Source organism: Rhinatrema bivittatum, chromosome 8 (genome assembly GCF_901001135.1).
Source record: "Rhinatrema bivittatum chromosome 8, aRhiBiv1.1, whole genome shotgun sequence".
Taxonomy (NCBI): Eukaryota; Metazoa; Chordata; class Amphibia; order Gymnophiona; family Rhinatrematidae; genus Rhinatrema; species Rhinatrema bivittatum.
Genome location: NC_042622.1, coordinates 3,054,446 through 3,070,651, shown reverse-complemented (window position 1 = coordinate 3,070,651; position 16,206 = coordinate 3,054,446). Strand labels below are relative to the sequence as shown.

The following is a 16,206-nucleotide window of genomic DNA, read 5'->3' as shown; positions in this document are numbered from 1 at the left end:
CCCCCGCATCCCGAGCTTCTTCCCCCCCCCCCCCCCCTGCACCTCCCAGGCTGCTCAGAGAAGGAAGGAAGCAGGGCTGGGAGCGGCTGTGTCCGCCCTGGGCTGTGCGATTCCCTGGTCCCTGTTGCATCCTCCTGGTAGGAGCAGCCTCTCATGCTGGGCAGGGAGGGAGAGCGGCAGGAAATCAGCAGCGCACACGAGGTACGGGTGGCAACAGCGAGAGCTGGCGACCCTGCGAGATGCAGCCCCAGATGATTGTGCTACACTGGGCAGAGGCCTAGAATAAACCAGGATGCTGTTATTTCCCTCCAGTGTCCCCCCCCCCCCGACTCTGCTCCTCCCCTCCCCCGCACATATTTCACTGGTGAGGGCAGTGTCCCCCATAGCTGCCCCTCCCCCCCTCCCATATTCTTGCTGGTGAGGGCAGTGTCCCCCCATAGCTGCCCCTCCCCCCCCCCTCACATATTCTTACTGGTGAGGGCAGTGTCCCCCCATAGCGCTCCTCCCTCCCCCCTCACATATTCTTACTGGTGAGGGCAGGTCCCCCCATAGCTGCTCCTCCCCTCCCCCCTCACATATTCTTACTGGTGAGGGCAGTGTACCCCCATAGCTGCCCTTCTCCTCCCCCTCACATATACTGGTGAGGGCAGTGTCCCCCCATAGCTGCTCCTCCCCTCCCCCTCACATATTCTTACTGGTGAGGGCAGTGTCCCCCCATAGCTGCCCCTCCCTCCCCCCTCACATATTCTTACTGGTGAGGGCAGTGTCCCCCCATAGCTGCCCCTCCCTCCCCCCTCACATATTCTTACTGGTGAGGGCAGTGTCCCCCCATAGCTGCCCCTCCCCTCCCCCCTCACATATTCTTACTGGTGAGGGCAGTGTCCCCCCATAGCTGCCCCCCCCCTCCCCCCTCACATATTCTTACTGGTGAGGGCAGTGTCCCCCCATAGCTGCCCCTCCCCTCCCCCCTCACATATTCTTACTGGTGAGGGCAGTGTCCCCCCATAGCTGCCCCTCCCCTCCCCCCTCACATATTCTTACTGGTGAGGGCAGTGTCCCCCATAGCTGCCCCTCCCCACCCCCCCTCACATATTCTTACTGGTGAGGGCAGTGTCCCCCATAGCTGCCCCTCCCCTCCCCCTCACATATTCTTACTGGTGAGGGCAGTGTCCCCCCATAGCTGCCCCTCCCCTCCCCCTCACATATTCTTACTGGTGAGGGCAGTGTCCCCCATAGCTGCTCCTCCCCTCCCCCCTCACATATTCTTACTGGTGAGGGCAGTGTCCCCCCATAGCTGCTCCTCCCCCCCCTCACATATTCTTACTGGTGAGGGCAGTGTCCCCCCATAGCTGCCCCTCCCCTCCCCCTCACATATTCTTACTGGTGAGGGCAGTGTCCCCCCATAGCTGCCCCTCCCCCCTCACATATTCTTACTGGTGAGGGCAGTGTCCCCCCATAGCTGCCCCTCCCACCCTCACATATTCTTACTGGTGAGGGCAGTGTCCCCCCATAGCTGCCCTCCCACCCTCACCATATTCTTACTGGTGAGGGCAGTGTCCCCCCATAGCTGCCCCTCCCCCCTCACATATTCTTACTGGTGAGGGCAGTGTCCCCCCATAGCTGCCCCTCCCCCCCCCCTCACATATTCTTACTGGTGAGGGCAGTGTCCCCCCATAGCTGCTCCCCCCCCCCCCCTCACATATTCTTACTGGTGAGGGCAGTGTCCCCCCATAGCTGCCCCTCCCCTCCCCCCCTCACATATTCTTACTGGTGAGGGCAGTGTCCCCCCATAGCTGCCCCCTCTCTCCCCCCTCACATATTCTTACTGGTGAGGGCAGTGTCCCCCATAGCTGCCCCTCCCCTCCCCCCTCACATATTCTTACTGGTGAGGGCAGTGTCCCCCCATAGCTGCCCCTCCCCCCCCCCCTCACATATTCTTACTGGTGAGGGCAGTGTCCCCCATAGCTGCCCCTCCCCCCCCCCCTCACATATTCTTACTGGTGAGGGCAGTGTCCCCCCATAGCTGCCCCTCCCCTCCCCTCACATATTCTTACTGGTGAGGGCAGTGTCCCCCCATAGCTGCCCCTCCCCTCCCCCTCACATATTCTTACTGGTGAGGGCGTGTCCCCCATAGCTGCCCCTCCCCTCCCCCTCACATATTCTTACGTGAGGCAGTGTCCCCCCATAGCTGCTCCCTCCCCTCCCCCCTCACATATTCTTACTGGTGAGGGCAGTGTCCCCCCATAGCTGCCCCTCCCCTCCCCCCTCACATATTCTTACTGGTGAGGGCAGTGTCCCCCCATAGCTGCTCCTCCCTCCCCCTCCTCACATATTCTTACTGGTGAGGGCAGTGTCCCCCCATAGCTGCCCCTCCCCTCCCCCCTCACATATTCTTACTGGTGAGGGCAGTGTCCCCCCATAGCTGCTCCTCCCCTCCCCCCCTCACATATTCTTACTGGTGAGGGCAGTGTCCCCCCATAGCTGCCCCCCCCCCTCCCCCCTCACATTTCTTACTGGTGAGGGCAGTGTCCCCCCATAGCTGCTCCTCCCCTCCCCCCCTCACATATTCTTACTGGTGAGGGCAGTGTCCCCCCATAGCTGCTCCTCCCCTCCCCCCCTCACATATTCTTACTGGTGAGGGCAGTGTCCCCCCATAGCTGCTCCTCCCCCCCCCTCACATATTCTACTAGTGAGGGCAGTGTCCCCCCATAGCTGCCCCTCCCCTCCCCCCCCTCACATATTCTTACTGGTGAGGGCAGGTGTCCCCCCATAGCTGCTCCTCCCCTCCCCCCTCACATATTCTTACTGGTGAGGCAGGTCCCCCATAGCTGCCTCCTCCCCTCCCCCTCTCACATATTCTTACTGGGAGAGGGCAGGTCCCCCCATAGCTGCCCCCTCCCCTTCCCCCCTCACATATTCTTACTGGTGAGGGCATGGTCCCCCCATAGCTGCTCCTCCCCTCCCCCCCCTCACATATTCTTACTGGTGAGGCAGTGTCCCCCCCATAGCTGCCCCTCCCCTCCCCCCCTCAACATATTCTTACTGGTGAGGGCAGTGTCCCCCCATAGCTGCCCCTCCCCTCCCCCTACATATTCTTACTGGTGAGGGCAGTGTCCCCCATAGCTGCCCCTCCCCTCCCCCCCTCACATATTCTACTGGTGAGGGCAGTGTCCCCCCATAGCTGCTCCTCCCCTCCCCCCCTCACATATTCTTACTGGTGAGGGCAGTGTCCCCCCATAGCTGCCTCCCCTCCCCCTCTCACATTCTTACTGGTGAGGGCAGTGTCCCCCCATAGCTGCCCCTCCCCTCCCCCTCACATATTCTTACTGGTGAGGGCAGTGTCCCCCCATAGCTGCCCTCCCCTCCCCCCTCACATATTCTTACTGGTGAGGGCAGTGTCCCCCCATAGCTGCCCCTCCCCTCCCCCATATTCTTACTGGTGAGGGCAGTGTCCCCCCATAGCTGCCCTCCCCTCCCCATATTCTTACTGGTGAGGGCATGTCCCCCATAGCTGCCCCTCCCCCCCCTCATATCTTACTGGTGAGGGCAGTGTCCCCCCATAGCTGTCCTCCCCTCCCCCTCACATATTCTTACTGGTGAGGGCAGTGTCCCCCCATAGCTGCTCCCCCCCCCCCTCACATATTCTTACTGGTGAGGGCAGTGTCCCCCCATAGCTGCCCTCCCCTCCCCCCTCACATATTCTTACTGGTGAGGGCAGTGTCCCCCCATAGCTGCTCCTCCCCTCCCCCCTCACATATTCTTACTGGTGAGGGCAGTGTCCCCCCATAGCTGCTCCTCCCCTCCCCCCCTCACATATTCTTACTGGTGAGGGCAGTGTCCCCCCCATAGCTGCTCCTCCCCCCCCCCCTCACATATTCTTACTCGTGAGGGCAGTGTCCCCCCATAGCTGCCCCTCCCCTCCCTCCTCACATATTCTTACTGGTGAGGGCAGTGTCCCCCCATAGCTGCTCCTCTCCTCCCCCCTCACATATTCTTACTGGTGAGGGCAGTGTCCCCCCATAGCTGCTCCTCCCCCACCTCACATATTCTTACTGGAGAGGGCAGTGTCCGCCCATAGCTGCCCCTCCCCTCCCCCCTCACATATTCTTACTGGTGAGGGCAGTGTCCCCCCATAGCTGCTCCTCCCCTCCCCCCTCACATATTTTTCTGGTGAGGGCAGTGTCCCCCCATAGCTGCCCCCCCCTCCCCCCTCACATATTCTTACTGGTGAGGGCAGTGTCCCCCCATAGCTGCCCCTCCCCTCCCCCCTCACATATTCTTACTGGTGAGGGGCAGTGTCCCCCCATAGCTGCCCCCTCTCCTCCCCCCTCTTGCTGGTGCGGCAGTGTCCCCCCATAGCTGCTCCTCCCCTCCCCCCTCACTATTCTTACTGGTGAGGGCAGTGTCCCCCCATAGCTGCTCCTCCCTCCCCCTCACATATTCTTACTGGTGAGGGCAGTGTCCCCCCATAGCTGCTCCTCCCCCCCCCTCACATATTCTTACGGGGAGGGCAGTGTCCGCCCATAGCTGCCCTCCCCTCCCCCTCACATATTCTTACTGGTGAGGGCAGTGTCCCCCCATAGCTGCTCCTCCCCTCCCCCCTCACATATTCTTTACTGGTGAGGGCAGTGTCCCCCCATAGCTGCTCCTCCCCTCCCCCCCTCACATATTTCTTACTGGTGAGGGCAGTGTCCCCCCATAGCTGCCCCTCCCCTCCCCCCTCACATATCTTACTGGTGAGGGCATGTCCCCCCATAGCTGCCCTTCTCCTCCCCTCACATATTCTTACTGGTGAGGGCAGTGTCCCCCCATAGCTGCTCCTCCCCCCCCCCCTCACATATTCTTACTGGTGAGGGCAGTGTCCCCCCATAGCTGCCCTCTCCCCCCCCTCACATATTCTTACTGGTGAGGGCAGTGTCCCCCCATAGCTGCTCCTCCCCCCCCTCACATATTCTTACTGGTGAGGGCAGTGCCCCCCCATAGCTGCCCTCCCCTCCCCCTCACATATTTTACTGGTGAGGCAGTGTCCCCCCATAGCTGCTCCTCCCCTCCCCCTCACTATCTTACTGGTGAGGGCAGTGTCCCCCATAGCTGCCCCTCCCCTCACATATTCTTACTGGTGAGGGCAGTGTCCCCCCATAGCTGCTCTCTCCCCCTCCCCTCACATATTCTTCTGGTGAGGGCAGTGTCCCCCCATAGCTGCCCCTCCCCTCCCCCCTCTTGCTGGTGAGGGCAGTGTCCCCCCATAGCTGACCCTCTCCTCCCCCCTCTTTCTGGTGAGGGCAGTGTCCCCCCATAGCTGCCCCTCTCCTCCCCCCTCTTGCTGGTGAGGGCAGTGGTCCCCCCATAGCTGACCCTCTCCTCCCCCCCTCTTCTGCTGGTGAGGGGCAGTATCCCCCCATAGCTGCCCCTCTCCTCCCCCCCTCTTGCTGGTGAGGGCAGTGTCCCCCCATAGCTGCCCCTCTCCTCCCCCCCCCTCTTGCTGGTGAGGGCAGTGTCCCCCCATAGCTGACCCTCTCCTCCCCCCCTCTTGCTGGTGAGGGCAGTGTCCCCCCATAGCTGCCCCTCTCCTCCCCCCCCTCTTGCTGGTGAGGGCAGTGTCCCCCCATAGCTGCCCCTCTCCTCCCCCCCTCTTGCTGGTGAGGGCAGTGTCCCCCCATAGCTGCCCCTCTCCTCCCCCTCTCTTACTGGTGAGGGCAAGTGTCCCCCCATAGCTGCCCCTCCCCCCCCCCATATTCTTACTGGTGAGGGCAGTGTCCCCCCCATAGCTGCCCTCTCCTCCCCCCCTCTTACTGGTGAGGGCAGTGTCCCCCCATAGCTGCCCCTCTCTTCCCCCCTCTTGCTGGTGAGGGCAGTGTCCCCCATAGCTGCCCCTCTCCTCCCCCCCTCTTGCTGTGAGGGCAGTGTCCCCCCCATAGCTGCCCCTCTCCTCCCCCCCTCTTACTGGTGAGGGCAGTGTCCCCCCATAGCTGCCCCTGTCTTCCCCCCTCTTGCTGGTGAGGGCAGTGTCCCCCCATAGCTGCCTTCCCCTCCCCCCCCTAACATATTCTTACCTGGTGAGGGCAGTGTCCCCCCATAGCTGCCCCTCCCCTCCCCCCCTCACATATTCTTACTGGTGAGGGCAGTGTCCCCCCATAGCTGCTCCTCCCCTCCCCCCCTCACATATTCTTACTGGTAGAGGGCAGTGTCCCCCCATAGCTGCCCCTCCCCTCCCCCCTCTCACATATTCTTACTGGTGAGGGCAGTGTCCCCCCATAGCTGCCCCCCCCCCCCCCCCCTCACATATTCTTACTGGTGAGGGCAGTGTCCCCCCATAGCTGCCCCTCCCCTCCCCCATATTCTTACTGGTGAGGGCAGTGTCCCCCCATAGCTGCCCCTCCCCTCCCCCATATTCTTACTGGTGAGGGCAGTGTCCCCCCATAGCTGCCCCTCCCCTCCCCCATATTCTTACTGGTGAGGGCAATGTCCCCCCATAGCTGCTCCTCCCCCCCCCCCACATATTCTTACTGGTGAGGGCAGTGTCCCCCCATAGCTGCTCCCCCCCCCCCCCCCTCACATATTCTTACTGGTGAGGGCAGTGTCCCCCCATAGCTGCTCCTCCCCTCCCCCCCTCACAATTTCTTACTGGTGAGGGCAGTGTCCCCCCATAGCTGCCCCTCCCCTCCCCCCCTCACATATTCTTACTGGTGAGGGCAGTGTCCCCCCCATAGCTGCTCCTCCCCTCCCCCCCTCACATATTCTTACTGGTGAGGGCAGTGTCCCCCCATAGCTGCTCCTCCCCTCCCCCCTCACATATTCTTACTGGTGAGGGCAGTGTCCCCCCATAGCTGCTCCTCCCCTCCCCCTCACATATTCTTACTCGTGAGGGCAGTGTCCCCCCATAGCTGCCCCTCCCCTCCCCCCTCACATATTCTTACTGGTGAGGGCAGTGTCCCCCCATAGCTGCTCCTCTCCTCCCCCCTCACATATTCTTACTGGTGAGGGCAGTGTCCCCCCCATAGCTGCTCCTCCCCCCCCCTCACATATTCTTACTGGAGAGGGCAGTGTCCGCCCATAGCTGCCCCTCCCCTCCCCCTCACATATTCTTACTGGTGAGGGCAGTGTCCCCCCATAGCTGCCCCTCCCCTCCCCCCTCACATATTCTTACTGGTGAGGGCAGTGTCCCCCCATAGCTGCCCCTCCCCCCCCCCCATATTCTTACTGGTGAGGGCAGTGTCCCCCCATAGCTGCCCCTCCCCTCCCCCATATTCTTACTGGTGAGGGCAATGTCCCCCCATAGCTGCTCCTCCCCCCCCTCACATATTCTTACTGGTGAGGGCAGTGTCCCCCCATAGCTGCTCCTCCCCTCCCCCCCTCACATATTCTTACTGGTGAGGGCAGTGTCCCCCCATAGCTGCTCCTCCCCTCCCCCCTCACATATTCTTACTGGTGAGGGCAGTGTCCCCCCATAGCTGCCCCTCCCTCCCCCCTCACATATTCTTACTGGTGAGGGCAGTGTCCCCCCATAGCTGCTCCTCCCCTCCCCCCTCACATATTCTTACTGGTGAGGGCAGTGTCCCCCCATAGCTGCTCCTCCCCTCCCCCCCTCACATATTCTTACTGGTGAGGGCAGTGTCCCCCCATAGCTGCTCCTCCCCTCCCCCCTCACATATTCTTACTCGTGAGGGCAGTGTCCCCCCATAGCTGCCCCTCCCCTCCCCCCTCACATATTCTTACTGGTGAGGGCAGTGTCCCCCCATAGCTGCTCCTCTCCTCCCCCCCTCACATATTCTTACTGGTGAGGGCAGTGTCCCCCCATAGCTGCTCCTCCCCCCCCTCACATATTCTTACTGGAGAGGGCAGTGTCCGCCCATAGCTGCCCCTCCCCTCCCCCCTCACATATTCTTACTGGTGAGGGCAGTGTCCCCCCATAGCTGCTCCTCCCCTCCCCCCCTCACATATTCTTACTGGTGAGGGCAGTGTCCCCCCATAGCTGCTCCTCCCCTCCCCCCCCTCACATATTTCTTACTGGTGAGGGCAGTGTCCCCCCATAGCTGCTCCTCCCCTCCCCCTCACATATTCTTACTCGTGAGGGCAGTGTCCCCCCATAGCTGCCCCTCCCCTCCCCCCTCACATATTCTTACTGGTGAGGGCAGTGTCCCCCCATAGCTGCTCCTCTCCTCCCCCCTCACATATTCTTACTGGTGAGGGCAGTGTCCCCCCATAGCTGCTCCTCCCCCCCCCTCACATATTCTTACTGGAGAGGGCAGTGTCCGCCCATAGCTGCTCCTCTCCTCCCCCCTCACATATTCTTACTGGTGAGGGCAGTGTCCACCCATAGCTGCTCCTCCCCTCCCCCCTCACATATTTTTACTGGTGAGGGCAGTGTCCCCCCATAGCTGCCCCTCCCCTCTCACATATTCTTACTGGTGAGGGCAGTGTCCCCCCATAGCTGCCCCTCCCCTCCCCCCTCACATATTCTTACTGGTGAGGGCAGTGTCCCCCCATAGCTGCCCCTCTCCTCCCCCCTCTTGCTGGTGAGGGCAGTGTCCCCCCATAGCTGCTCCTCCCCTCCCCCCTCACATATTCTTACTGGTGAGGGCAGTGTCCCCCCCATAGCTGCTCCTCCCCTCCCCCTCACATATTCTTACTGGTGAGGGCAGTGTCCCCCCATAGCTGCTCCTCCCCCCCCCTCACATATTCTTACTGGGGAGGGCAGTGTCCGCCCATAGCTGCCCCTCCCCTCCCCCTCACATATTCTTACTGGTGAGGGCAGTGTCCCCCCATAGCTGCTCCTCCCCTCCCCCCTCACATATTCTTACTGGTGAGGGCAGTGTCCCCCCATAGCTGCTCCTCCCCTCCCCCCTCACATATTCTTACTGGTGAGGGCAGTGTCCCCCCATAGCTGCCCCTCCCCTCCCCCCTCACATATTCTTACTGGTGAGGGCAGTGTCCCCCATAGCTGCCCCTCCCCTCCCCCCTCACATATTCTTACTGGTGAGGGCAGTGTCCCCCCATAGCTGCCCCTCCCCTCCCCCATATTCTTACTGGTGAGGGCAGTGTCCCCATAGCTGCCCCTCCCCTCCCCCATATTCTTACTGGTGAGGGCAATGTCCCCCCATAGCTGCTCCTCCCCCCCCCCTCACATATTCTTACTGGTGAGGGCAGTGTGCCCCCCATAGCTGCTCCTCCCCTCCCCCCTCACATATTCTTACTGGTGAGGGCAGTGTCCCCCCATAGCTGCTCCTCCCCCCCCCCCCTCACATATTCTTACTGGTGAGGGCAGTGTCCCCCCATAGCTGCCCCTCCCCTCCACCCCCTCACATATTCTTACTTGGTGAGGGCAGTGTCCCCCCATAGCTGCTCCTCCCCTCCCCCCTCACATATTCTTACTGGTGAGGGCAGGTGTCCCCCCATAGCTGCCCCTCCCCTCCCCCCTCACATATTCTTACTGGTGAGGGCAGTGTCCCCCCATAGCTGCCCCTCCCCTCCCCCCCTCACATATTCTTACTGGTGAGGGCAGTGTCCCCCCATAGCTGCTCCTCCCCTCCCCCCTCACATATTCTTACTGGTGAGGGCAGTGTCCCCCCATAGCTGCCCCTCCCCTCCCCCCTCACATATTCTTACTGGTGAGGGCAGTGTCCCCCCATAGCTGCCCCTCCCCTCCCCCCTCACATATTCTTACTGGTGAGGGCAGTGTCCCCCCATAGCTGCTCCTCCCCCCCCCCTCACATATTCTTACTGGTGAGGGCAGTGTCCCCCCATAGCTGCTCCCTCCCCTCCCCCTCACATATTCTTACTGGTGAGGGCAGTGTCCCCCCCATAGCTGCCCCTCCCCTCCCCCCTCACATATTCTTACTGGTGAGGGCAGTGTCCCCCCATAGCTGCTCCTCCCCTCCCCCTCACATATTCTTACTGGTGAGGGCAGTGTCCCCCCATAGCTGCCCCTCCCCTCCCCCCCTCTTGCTGGTGAGGGCAGTGTACCCCCATAGCTGACCCTCTCCTCCCCCCCTCTTGCTGGTGAGGGCAGTGTCCCCCCATAGCTGCCCCTCTCCTCCCCCCTCTTGCTGGTGAGGGCAGTGTCCCCCCATAGCTGACCCTCTCCTCCCCCCCTCTTGCTGGTGAGGGCAGTATCCTCCCATAGCTGCCCCTCTGCTCCCCCCCTCTTGCTGGTGAGGGCAGTGTCCCCCCATAGCTGCCCCTCTCCTCCCCCCCTCTTGCTGGTGAGGGCAGTGTCCCCCCATAGCTGACCCTCTCCTCCCCCCCTCTTGCTGGTGAGGGCAGTGTCCCCCCATAGCTGCCCCTCTCCTCCCCCCCTCTTGCTGGTGAGGGCAGTGTCCCCCCCATAGCTGCCCCTCTCCTCCCCCCCTCTTGCTGGTGAGGGCAGTGTCCCCCCATAGCTGCCCCTCTCCTCCCCCTCTCTTACTGGTGAGGGCAGTGTCCCCCCATAGCTGCCCCTCCCCCCCCCATATTCTTACTGGTAAGGGCAGTGTCCCCCCATAGCTGCCCCTCTCCTCCCCCTCTCTTACTGGTGAGGGCAGTGTCCCCCCATAGCTGCCCCTCTCTTCCCCCCTCTTGCTGGTGAGGGCAGTGTCCCCCCATAGCTGCCCCTCTCCTCCCCCCCTCTTGCTGGTGAGGGCAGTGTCCCCCCATAGCTGCCCCTCTCCTCCCCCCCTCTTGCTGGTGAGGGCAGTGTCCCCCCATAGCTGCCCCTCTCCTCCCCCCCTCTTGCTGGTGAGGGCAGTGCTTCCTCTGCTGCTGTTGCCACCCTCTCTCTCTTGCCCCTGCAGTGTACCCGCCGCTGCCACACACCCTCGCAGAGGACTGGAAGGCGATGCAGACGCAGAGGATGCTGGAGATGCGCGTTGGCCCCATCCAGGGCTTCTCCTCCAAGTGGGACTACGAGAAGAAAGAGTGGAAGAAGTAGAGAGTTTGTCCCCCTGTGGGCAATAGGGAGCTCCCTGCAGTTTGGGAGAAGCTGTTCCTGCTGGAAGCTTTCTATGCACCCACCACGTAATACCCTGACATTTCTCAAGGTAAAGAAAGCAAATCAAGGAAATAAGAGAAAGTAGAGCGGGTGAGAGAAGTCAGAGGTGAGAAGTGCCTGTCCTCCCACTGCCCGTGCCTTCCCTCAGCAAAACACCAGCAGAAAAGAGCCTGCTGCTCTCCCGTCTTTCATTAGCTTGGAGGTCCCTTCTGCTCCCCCTTTTTTTTACACAGCTGATGCTTTTGGAGCAGGGATTTAAAAGTTATACTCCCACTTTCTATCTATGGGAAAAAGCTTTCATGACTCAGGTCTTCAGTGCATTTCATCCCTTAAAATTTCTCACCTTTTGTGCCAAATCTGCCTCCTGCTGTCCTGGACAGACTGCGGCAGTAACTGTCTAAACCCTAACTTAGCACCACCGAGAGACACCTCCACCATCTGCTGGAGACAGAAGAAAACTGGCAGACACCGGGTGGCACCTCAGGGGCATAGGACAGAGTCCGCAAAGTCTTCTTCTGTCTCCATCTGCTGGGGGGGAGGCAAAACCCAGCTCTCCTGGCCTGATCCGGGTACGATCAGGTCTGTCTATCCTAAGCACGAGACCTGTCATTCTGGGTCACACTAAAGGTCCATCAAACCCAGTATCCCATTTCCAACAGTGCCCTAGCACGGTCCCAAGGGGAAGGTCAATTCCAAGGGATGAATTTCCACAACGCTCCCTTAGTAATGGGTAATGAGCTTTTCCTCCAGGAACTTGTCCCTTGTGTCTCGAGATTTCTGTGTCCTGCCTCTTGCAGATTTCATTTTATGTCCATGTAACCTTTATTACATAATAAATAGAGTTGAAACCACTCTGATTTCTGCCTTCCTGTCTGCAGTTGCCTGAGCGGCTCATAAGATGCACAAGTGAGAGGTTTGTGTGCATCAGGCTCCAAATTCAGAGCTCACTCCACTGCTTGGGAATAAAACTGAGGTGGCCCAGGCCTGAAAGGATTCCTGTAGCAGAAGGGCAATGGATGGCTTAAGCCAGCTGCCCTCCCTGGTTAAGGAAGACTCGCCCGACTCAGGCTGCTATGTGGCTTATGGGGATGCGCCTGGCTCCTGCTGTGTGCACAAGTATTTTATGCGCATGGCTCAGGCAGACAGAACGGTGATCAAGGGGGGGAAATGGCGCCAGCGACCACGCGATTAAGATGGTCTCGGGTGGAGGAGAGATGTGCCAGTTTCAAGGATTGAACATGTAGGGTGCCTTTGTTGGTAGATCTGGTGGCTCGGGTGGACAGGGGGGCAGTGAAAGGGAGGTCGAGCCAGTTGGAGTTGTGGGTGTAAATGGACTTGTGAATTATGGTCAGAGTTTTGTAGTGTATACGGGACATTATGGGGAGCCAATGTAAATCCTTGAGGATGGGGGTAATATGGTCATGTTTGCGTGTGTTTGTAATGAGTCTTGCAGTAGCATTTTGCAGAAGTTGAAGGGGTTTGATAGAAGACAATGGGAGCCCTAAGAGGAGGGCATTACAGTAATCTAGTTTGGAGGTGAGGGTAGCTTGGATCACTGTGCGGAGGTCATGGGTGTAGAGCAGGGGTCTGAGTTTCTTTAGTACATTTAGCTTGAAGAAGCCAGTTTTGAGGATGGAGTTGATGTGAGGTTTCATACTTAGGTTGGGATCAAGAAGGACTCCGAGGTCTCTAACGGAGGGTTGAGCTGTGAGGAGGTTAAGTTTAGGGTCGTTAGGTAGGAGGTCAGGGGGGTGCGAGGAGATGTGAAGGAGTTCCGTTTTGTTGGTGTTGAGAATGGGAATGATGATCTGTACATCATCAGCATAAAGGTAGAATTTGAGTTTAAGGTCAGTGAGGAGGTGGCAGAGGGGAGTGAGGTAAATGTTGAATAGGGTAGATGAGAGTGATGAGCCTTGCGGGACTCCTTGTTGTAGGGGGTATGAGGCAGATAGGTTGTTTCCAATTTTCACAGAGAACTTTCTGTTAGAGAGATAGGATTTGAACCAAGCAAGAGCTATTCCTGAGATGCCAATGCTTTCTAGCCGTGTCAGGAGGTGGTGGTGGCTGATGGTGTCAAAGGCCGCTGAGATGTCAAGAAGGGCGAGGAGGTAACTGTGGCCTTGTCCCAGACCTCTGAGGAGATAGTCAGTGAGGGAGAGCAGTAAGGATTCGGTGTTGAAGTGCTTCCTGAATCCAAATTGGGAGACATGGAGAATATCATACTTATCAGCTCCAGGGCTGGTGTTAATTTTTGTGTTAACATGCAGAGCAGGCACAGGCTGATTTTTTGCAGCAGCTAATCCTATACATTGCATTTACATGTGAGGAGTGCTATTACCTACATGCTGGTTTGGACACAGGTCACATGCACTAATCCCATTACTGCATCAGGAGTTATTCTAGTCTGTCAAGCTGTATGCTAGGGCACATGCACTAGATTGCCTCAGCACCTAGAACAGGTAATCCCACTCGCGTACGTCACCCAGACATCCTCTCAACACTTGTGTTCACCTATGGAGGCTCCTAAAATACAAATCCCACCTCCAGCTGCTTCAAACACTCAACCTGTACCTGCTAGAAGCCAGCAGGGAACAGGGAGAATGAGGAAAAGTCAGATAGGTAGCAGCCTTCAGTAACACGAAGGAGACACTTCCACCACAAGCGAAACCTCCATCAGAAACTGCAGGAGGATCTAAGAAAAAAGCTCTTTTAGTAAAAGGGATAGGCACCAGCCGAAGGCAGGTAAGCAGGACCACGCCAGAATGTAAGAATGGAGGGGAGAGAAACTGAGGTCGGGGAGGAAGCAAGGCTGAGCCATTTGAAGTCCTAGAACAGGAACAGTCGCCACCCCCATTTCCAGGATATCCACCATGAAGCTAAATTAGATCTGAATACAATGGAGGCAGTCCACCCACATCTCACATGCATAGTCAGGGTGGAGATCCTGAAAATCTGGCCTGTCTGTGGCTCTTGAAGAGTTGGCCATCCATGCCCTAGTGAATGAGACAAAACAATGGAAGAGGGTTTCCCACAGTCAGTTGGGATTTTTAGGACGTGTACGGCGTGGAGACTTAGGCATGAGAGAAACTTGCACATCCTATTCATTGTGGAGATCCTGAAAGTCCGAGTGGCCATGGAGGCCCCAGTGCTGCACTGGAGGGTGATGGTGGAGCCAGTTACAAGGGTTGGTGAGAGCTGAAAAGAAAATTACTCCTTACCTGCTAATTTTCGCTCCTGTAAGTAGCAAGGATCAGTCCAGACGGTGGGTTATGTCCCCCGTCCAGCAGATGGAGTCAGACAAGGCTTCGAAGGGTGCTGCAGGAGCTCAGTATACAGAATATCAAAACCAAAAACAACCACTTACCAAGGCTGGATCAAGTGCAACAATCATGAAATCAAATTGCAACCGAGGCAAAGAGCAATCGAACTGATTGCAGCACAAAAAACTAACAGACTTGTGAGTTGAACCAGGCTCTAGAAATCGAGCGTAATCCAAAACAAAAATAGAGTGCGGTGAATAGATCGAACAGGGAAGAAAGTACCCCAGAAGAAAACCCCATAATCGAGAGGCGGGCATCTGGACTGATCCTTGGTACTACAGGAACGAAAATTAGCAGGTAAGAAGTAATTTTCTTTTCCCTGTACGTACCAGGATCAGTCCAGATGGTGGGATGTACCAAAGCTTCCCTACACCGGGTGGGCCCTTGAAAGCCCTGCTCAAATGACTTGGTCGCCAAAGCATCCAGAGGACAACAACGATGGTAGATGCAAACAGTAATGTCATGCAAAGGTATGAATGGACTGCCAAGTCGCCACTCGACAGACCTCCTGGGAGGAAACGGACTGTACTTCAGCCCAGGATGCAGCCTGTGAACGGAGAGAGTGCGCCTTGATCTCCCGAGGAGGATCCTGACCCGCACCTATGTACGCTGTGACTATGGCTTCCTTAAGCCATCTTGCGATCATCGTCTTCGAGGCCTGGGCACCCTTCCTTGGTCCTGACCACAACACAAACAAGTGGACTGAGACTCAAAGTCATTGGTGACCTCCAGGTAGCGAATGAGTACCCGCTTGACATTCAGAGCACGAAGGTGACCCGATTCCCCTACTGGGAAGGAAGGAAGCTCGACCGTCTGATTCTGATGGAAAGACGAGACGACCTTGGGTAGAAAGGAGGGCACTGTACATAGGGAAACCCCTGAGTCCGTGAACCGGTTCTCTGCAGGAGAGCTCTTGGAGTTCCGAAATGCAGCGTGCGGAACTTATGGCCACCAGGAAGACAGTCTTGAGCATGATATCCTTAATGGTCGCGTTCTTTGGGGCTCAAAGGGCGGTCCTGCCCGAGTCCGGAGCACCAGATTAAGACTCCAAGAAGGGAACGGATCCCTGACCGGGGGCCGTAAATGTTTCACCCCTTTGAGGAAGCGGGCGATATCCGGCTGTCTCAAGAGAGAGGAATGGTCTGCAGACTGGAGAAGCAAGCCCAGGTCAGCGACCTGAACTCTCAAGGAATTGTAGGCTAGTCCTTTATCCAAACAGTCTTGAAGGAACGCCAGAATCTGAGGGATGGAGGCCCTCGAGGTAAGGGTATCGTGTGCTGTGCACCAAGCCTCAAAAACCTTCCAGACCCCTCTCATAGGTAGTCGATGTCGAGGTTTTTCGGGCCTTGAGTAGAGTTGAAACTACTACATCAGGGTATCTCTTGCGTCAAAGGCGGCACCGTTCAAAAGCCAGGCCGCAAGACAGAAGCGTTCTGCCTGGTCGAAAAATACTGGTCCCTGATGAAGCAATCGCGGAAGATGTCCCAACTGGATCGGGCTAGCCACTACTAGATGGAGCAGGTCTGCAAGCCAAGGGTGCCGTGGCCACTCAGGAGCCACCAGAATGACAGGCCCCTGATGCTCTATTCTCCGAAGGACCTTGCCCACTAGAGGCCGGGGGGGGGGGGGGGGGGAAAACAGAGTAGAACGTGGTCTGGCCAGGGGAGCACTAGGGCGTCTACTCCCTCCGCCCCGCGCTCTCGTCGGTGGCTGAAGAACCGAGTTGCTTTGGTGTTAAGGGACGTTGCCATGAGGTCCAGTCGTGGCGTCCCCCAGCGATGCCGAAGAAGATGCATGGCTTCGGAGAGGGCCCACTCTCCGGGGTCCAGTTGCTGGCGACTCAGGTAGTCGGCCTGAATGTTGTCTACGCCCGCAATGCGCGACGCTGCCAAGCGTGCTACGTGCTTTTCCGCCCACGCC

General features: G+C 58.5%; 1 protein-coding gene across 2 annotated transcripts in view; it reads left to right on the top strand.

The window, feature by feature from the left end:
* The window catches only part of LOC115097291, a 43,979-nt gene extending 32,161 nt beyond the window's left edge, over positions 1 to 11,818 (top strand). For both annotated transcript variants that reach the window (XM_029612985.1, XM_029612986.1), the window contains exon 5: positions 10,770 to 11,818. In XM_029612985.1, the coding sequence (XP_029468845.1) occupies positions 10,770 to 10,906 (137 nt within the window). In that variant the 3' untranslated portion in view covers positions 10,907 to 11,818. The remainder of the gene's footprint in view (positions 1 to 10,769) is intronic.
* The last annotated feature ends 4,388 nt before the right edge of the window (positions 11,819 to 16,206 follow it).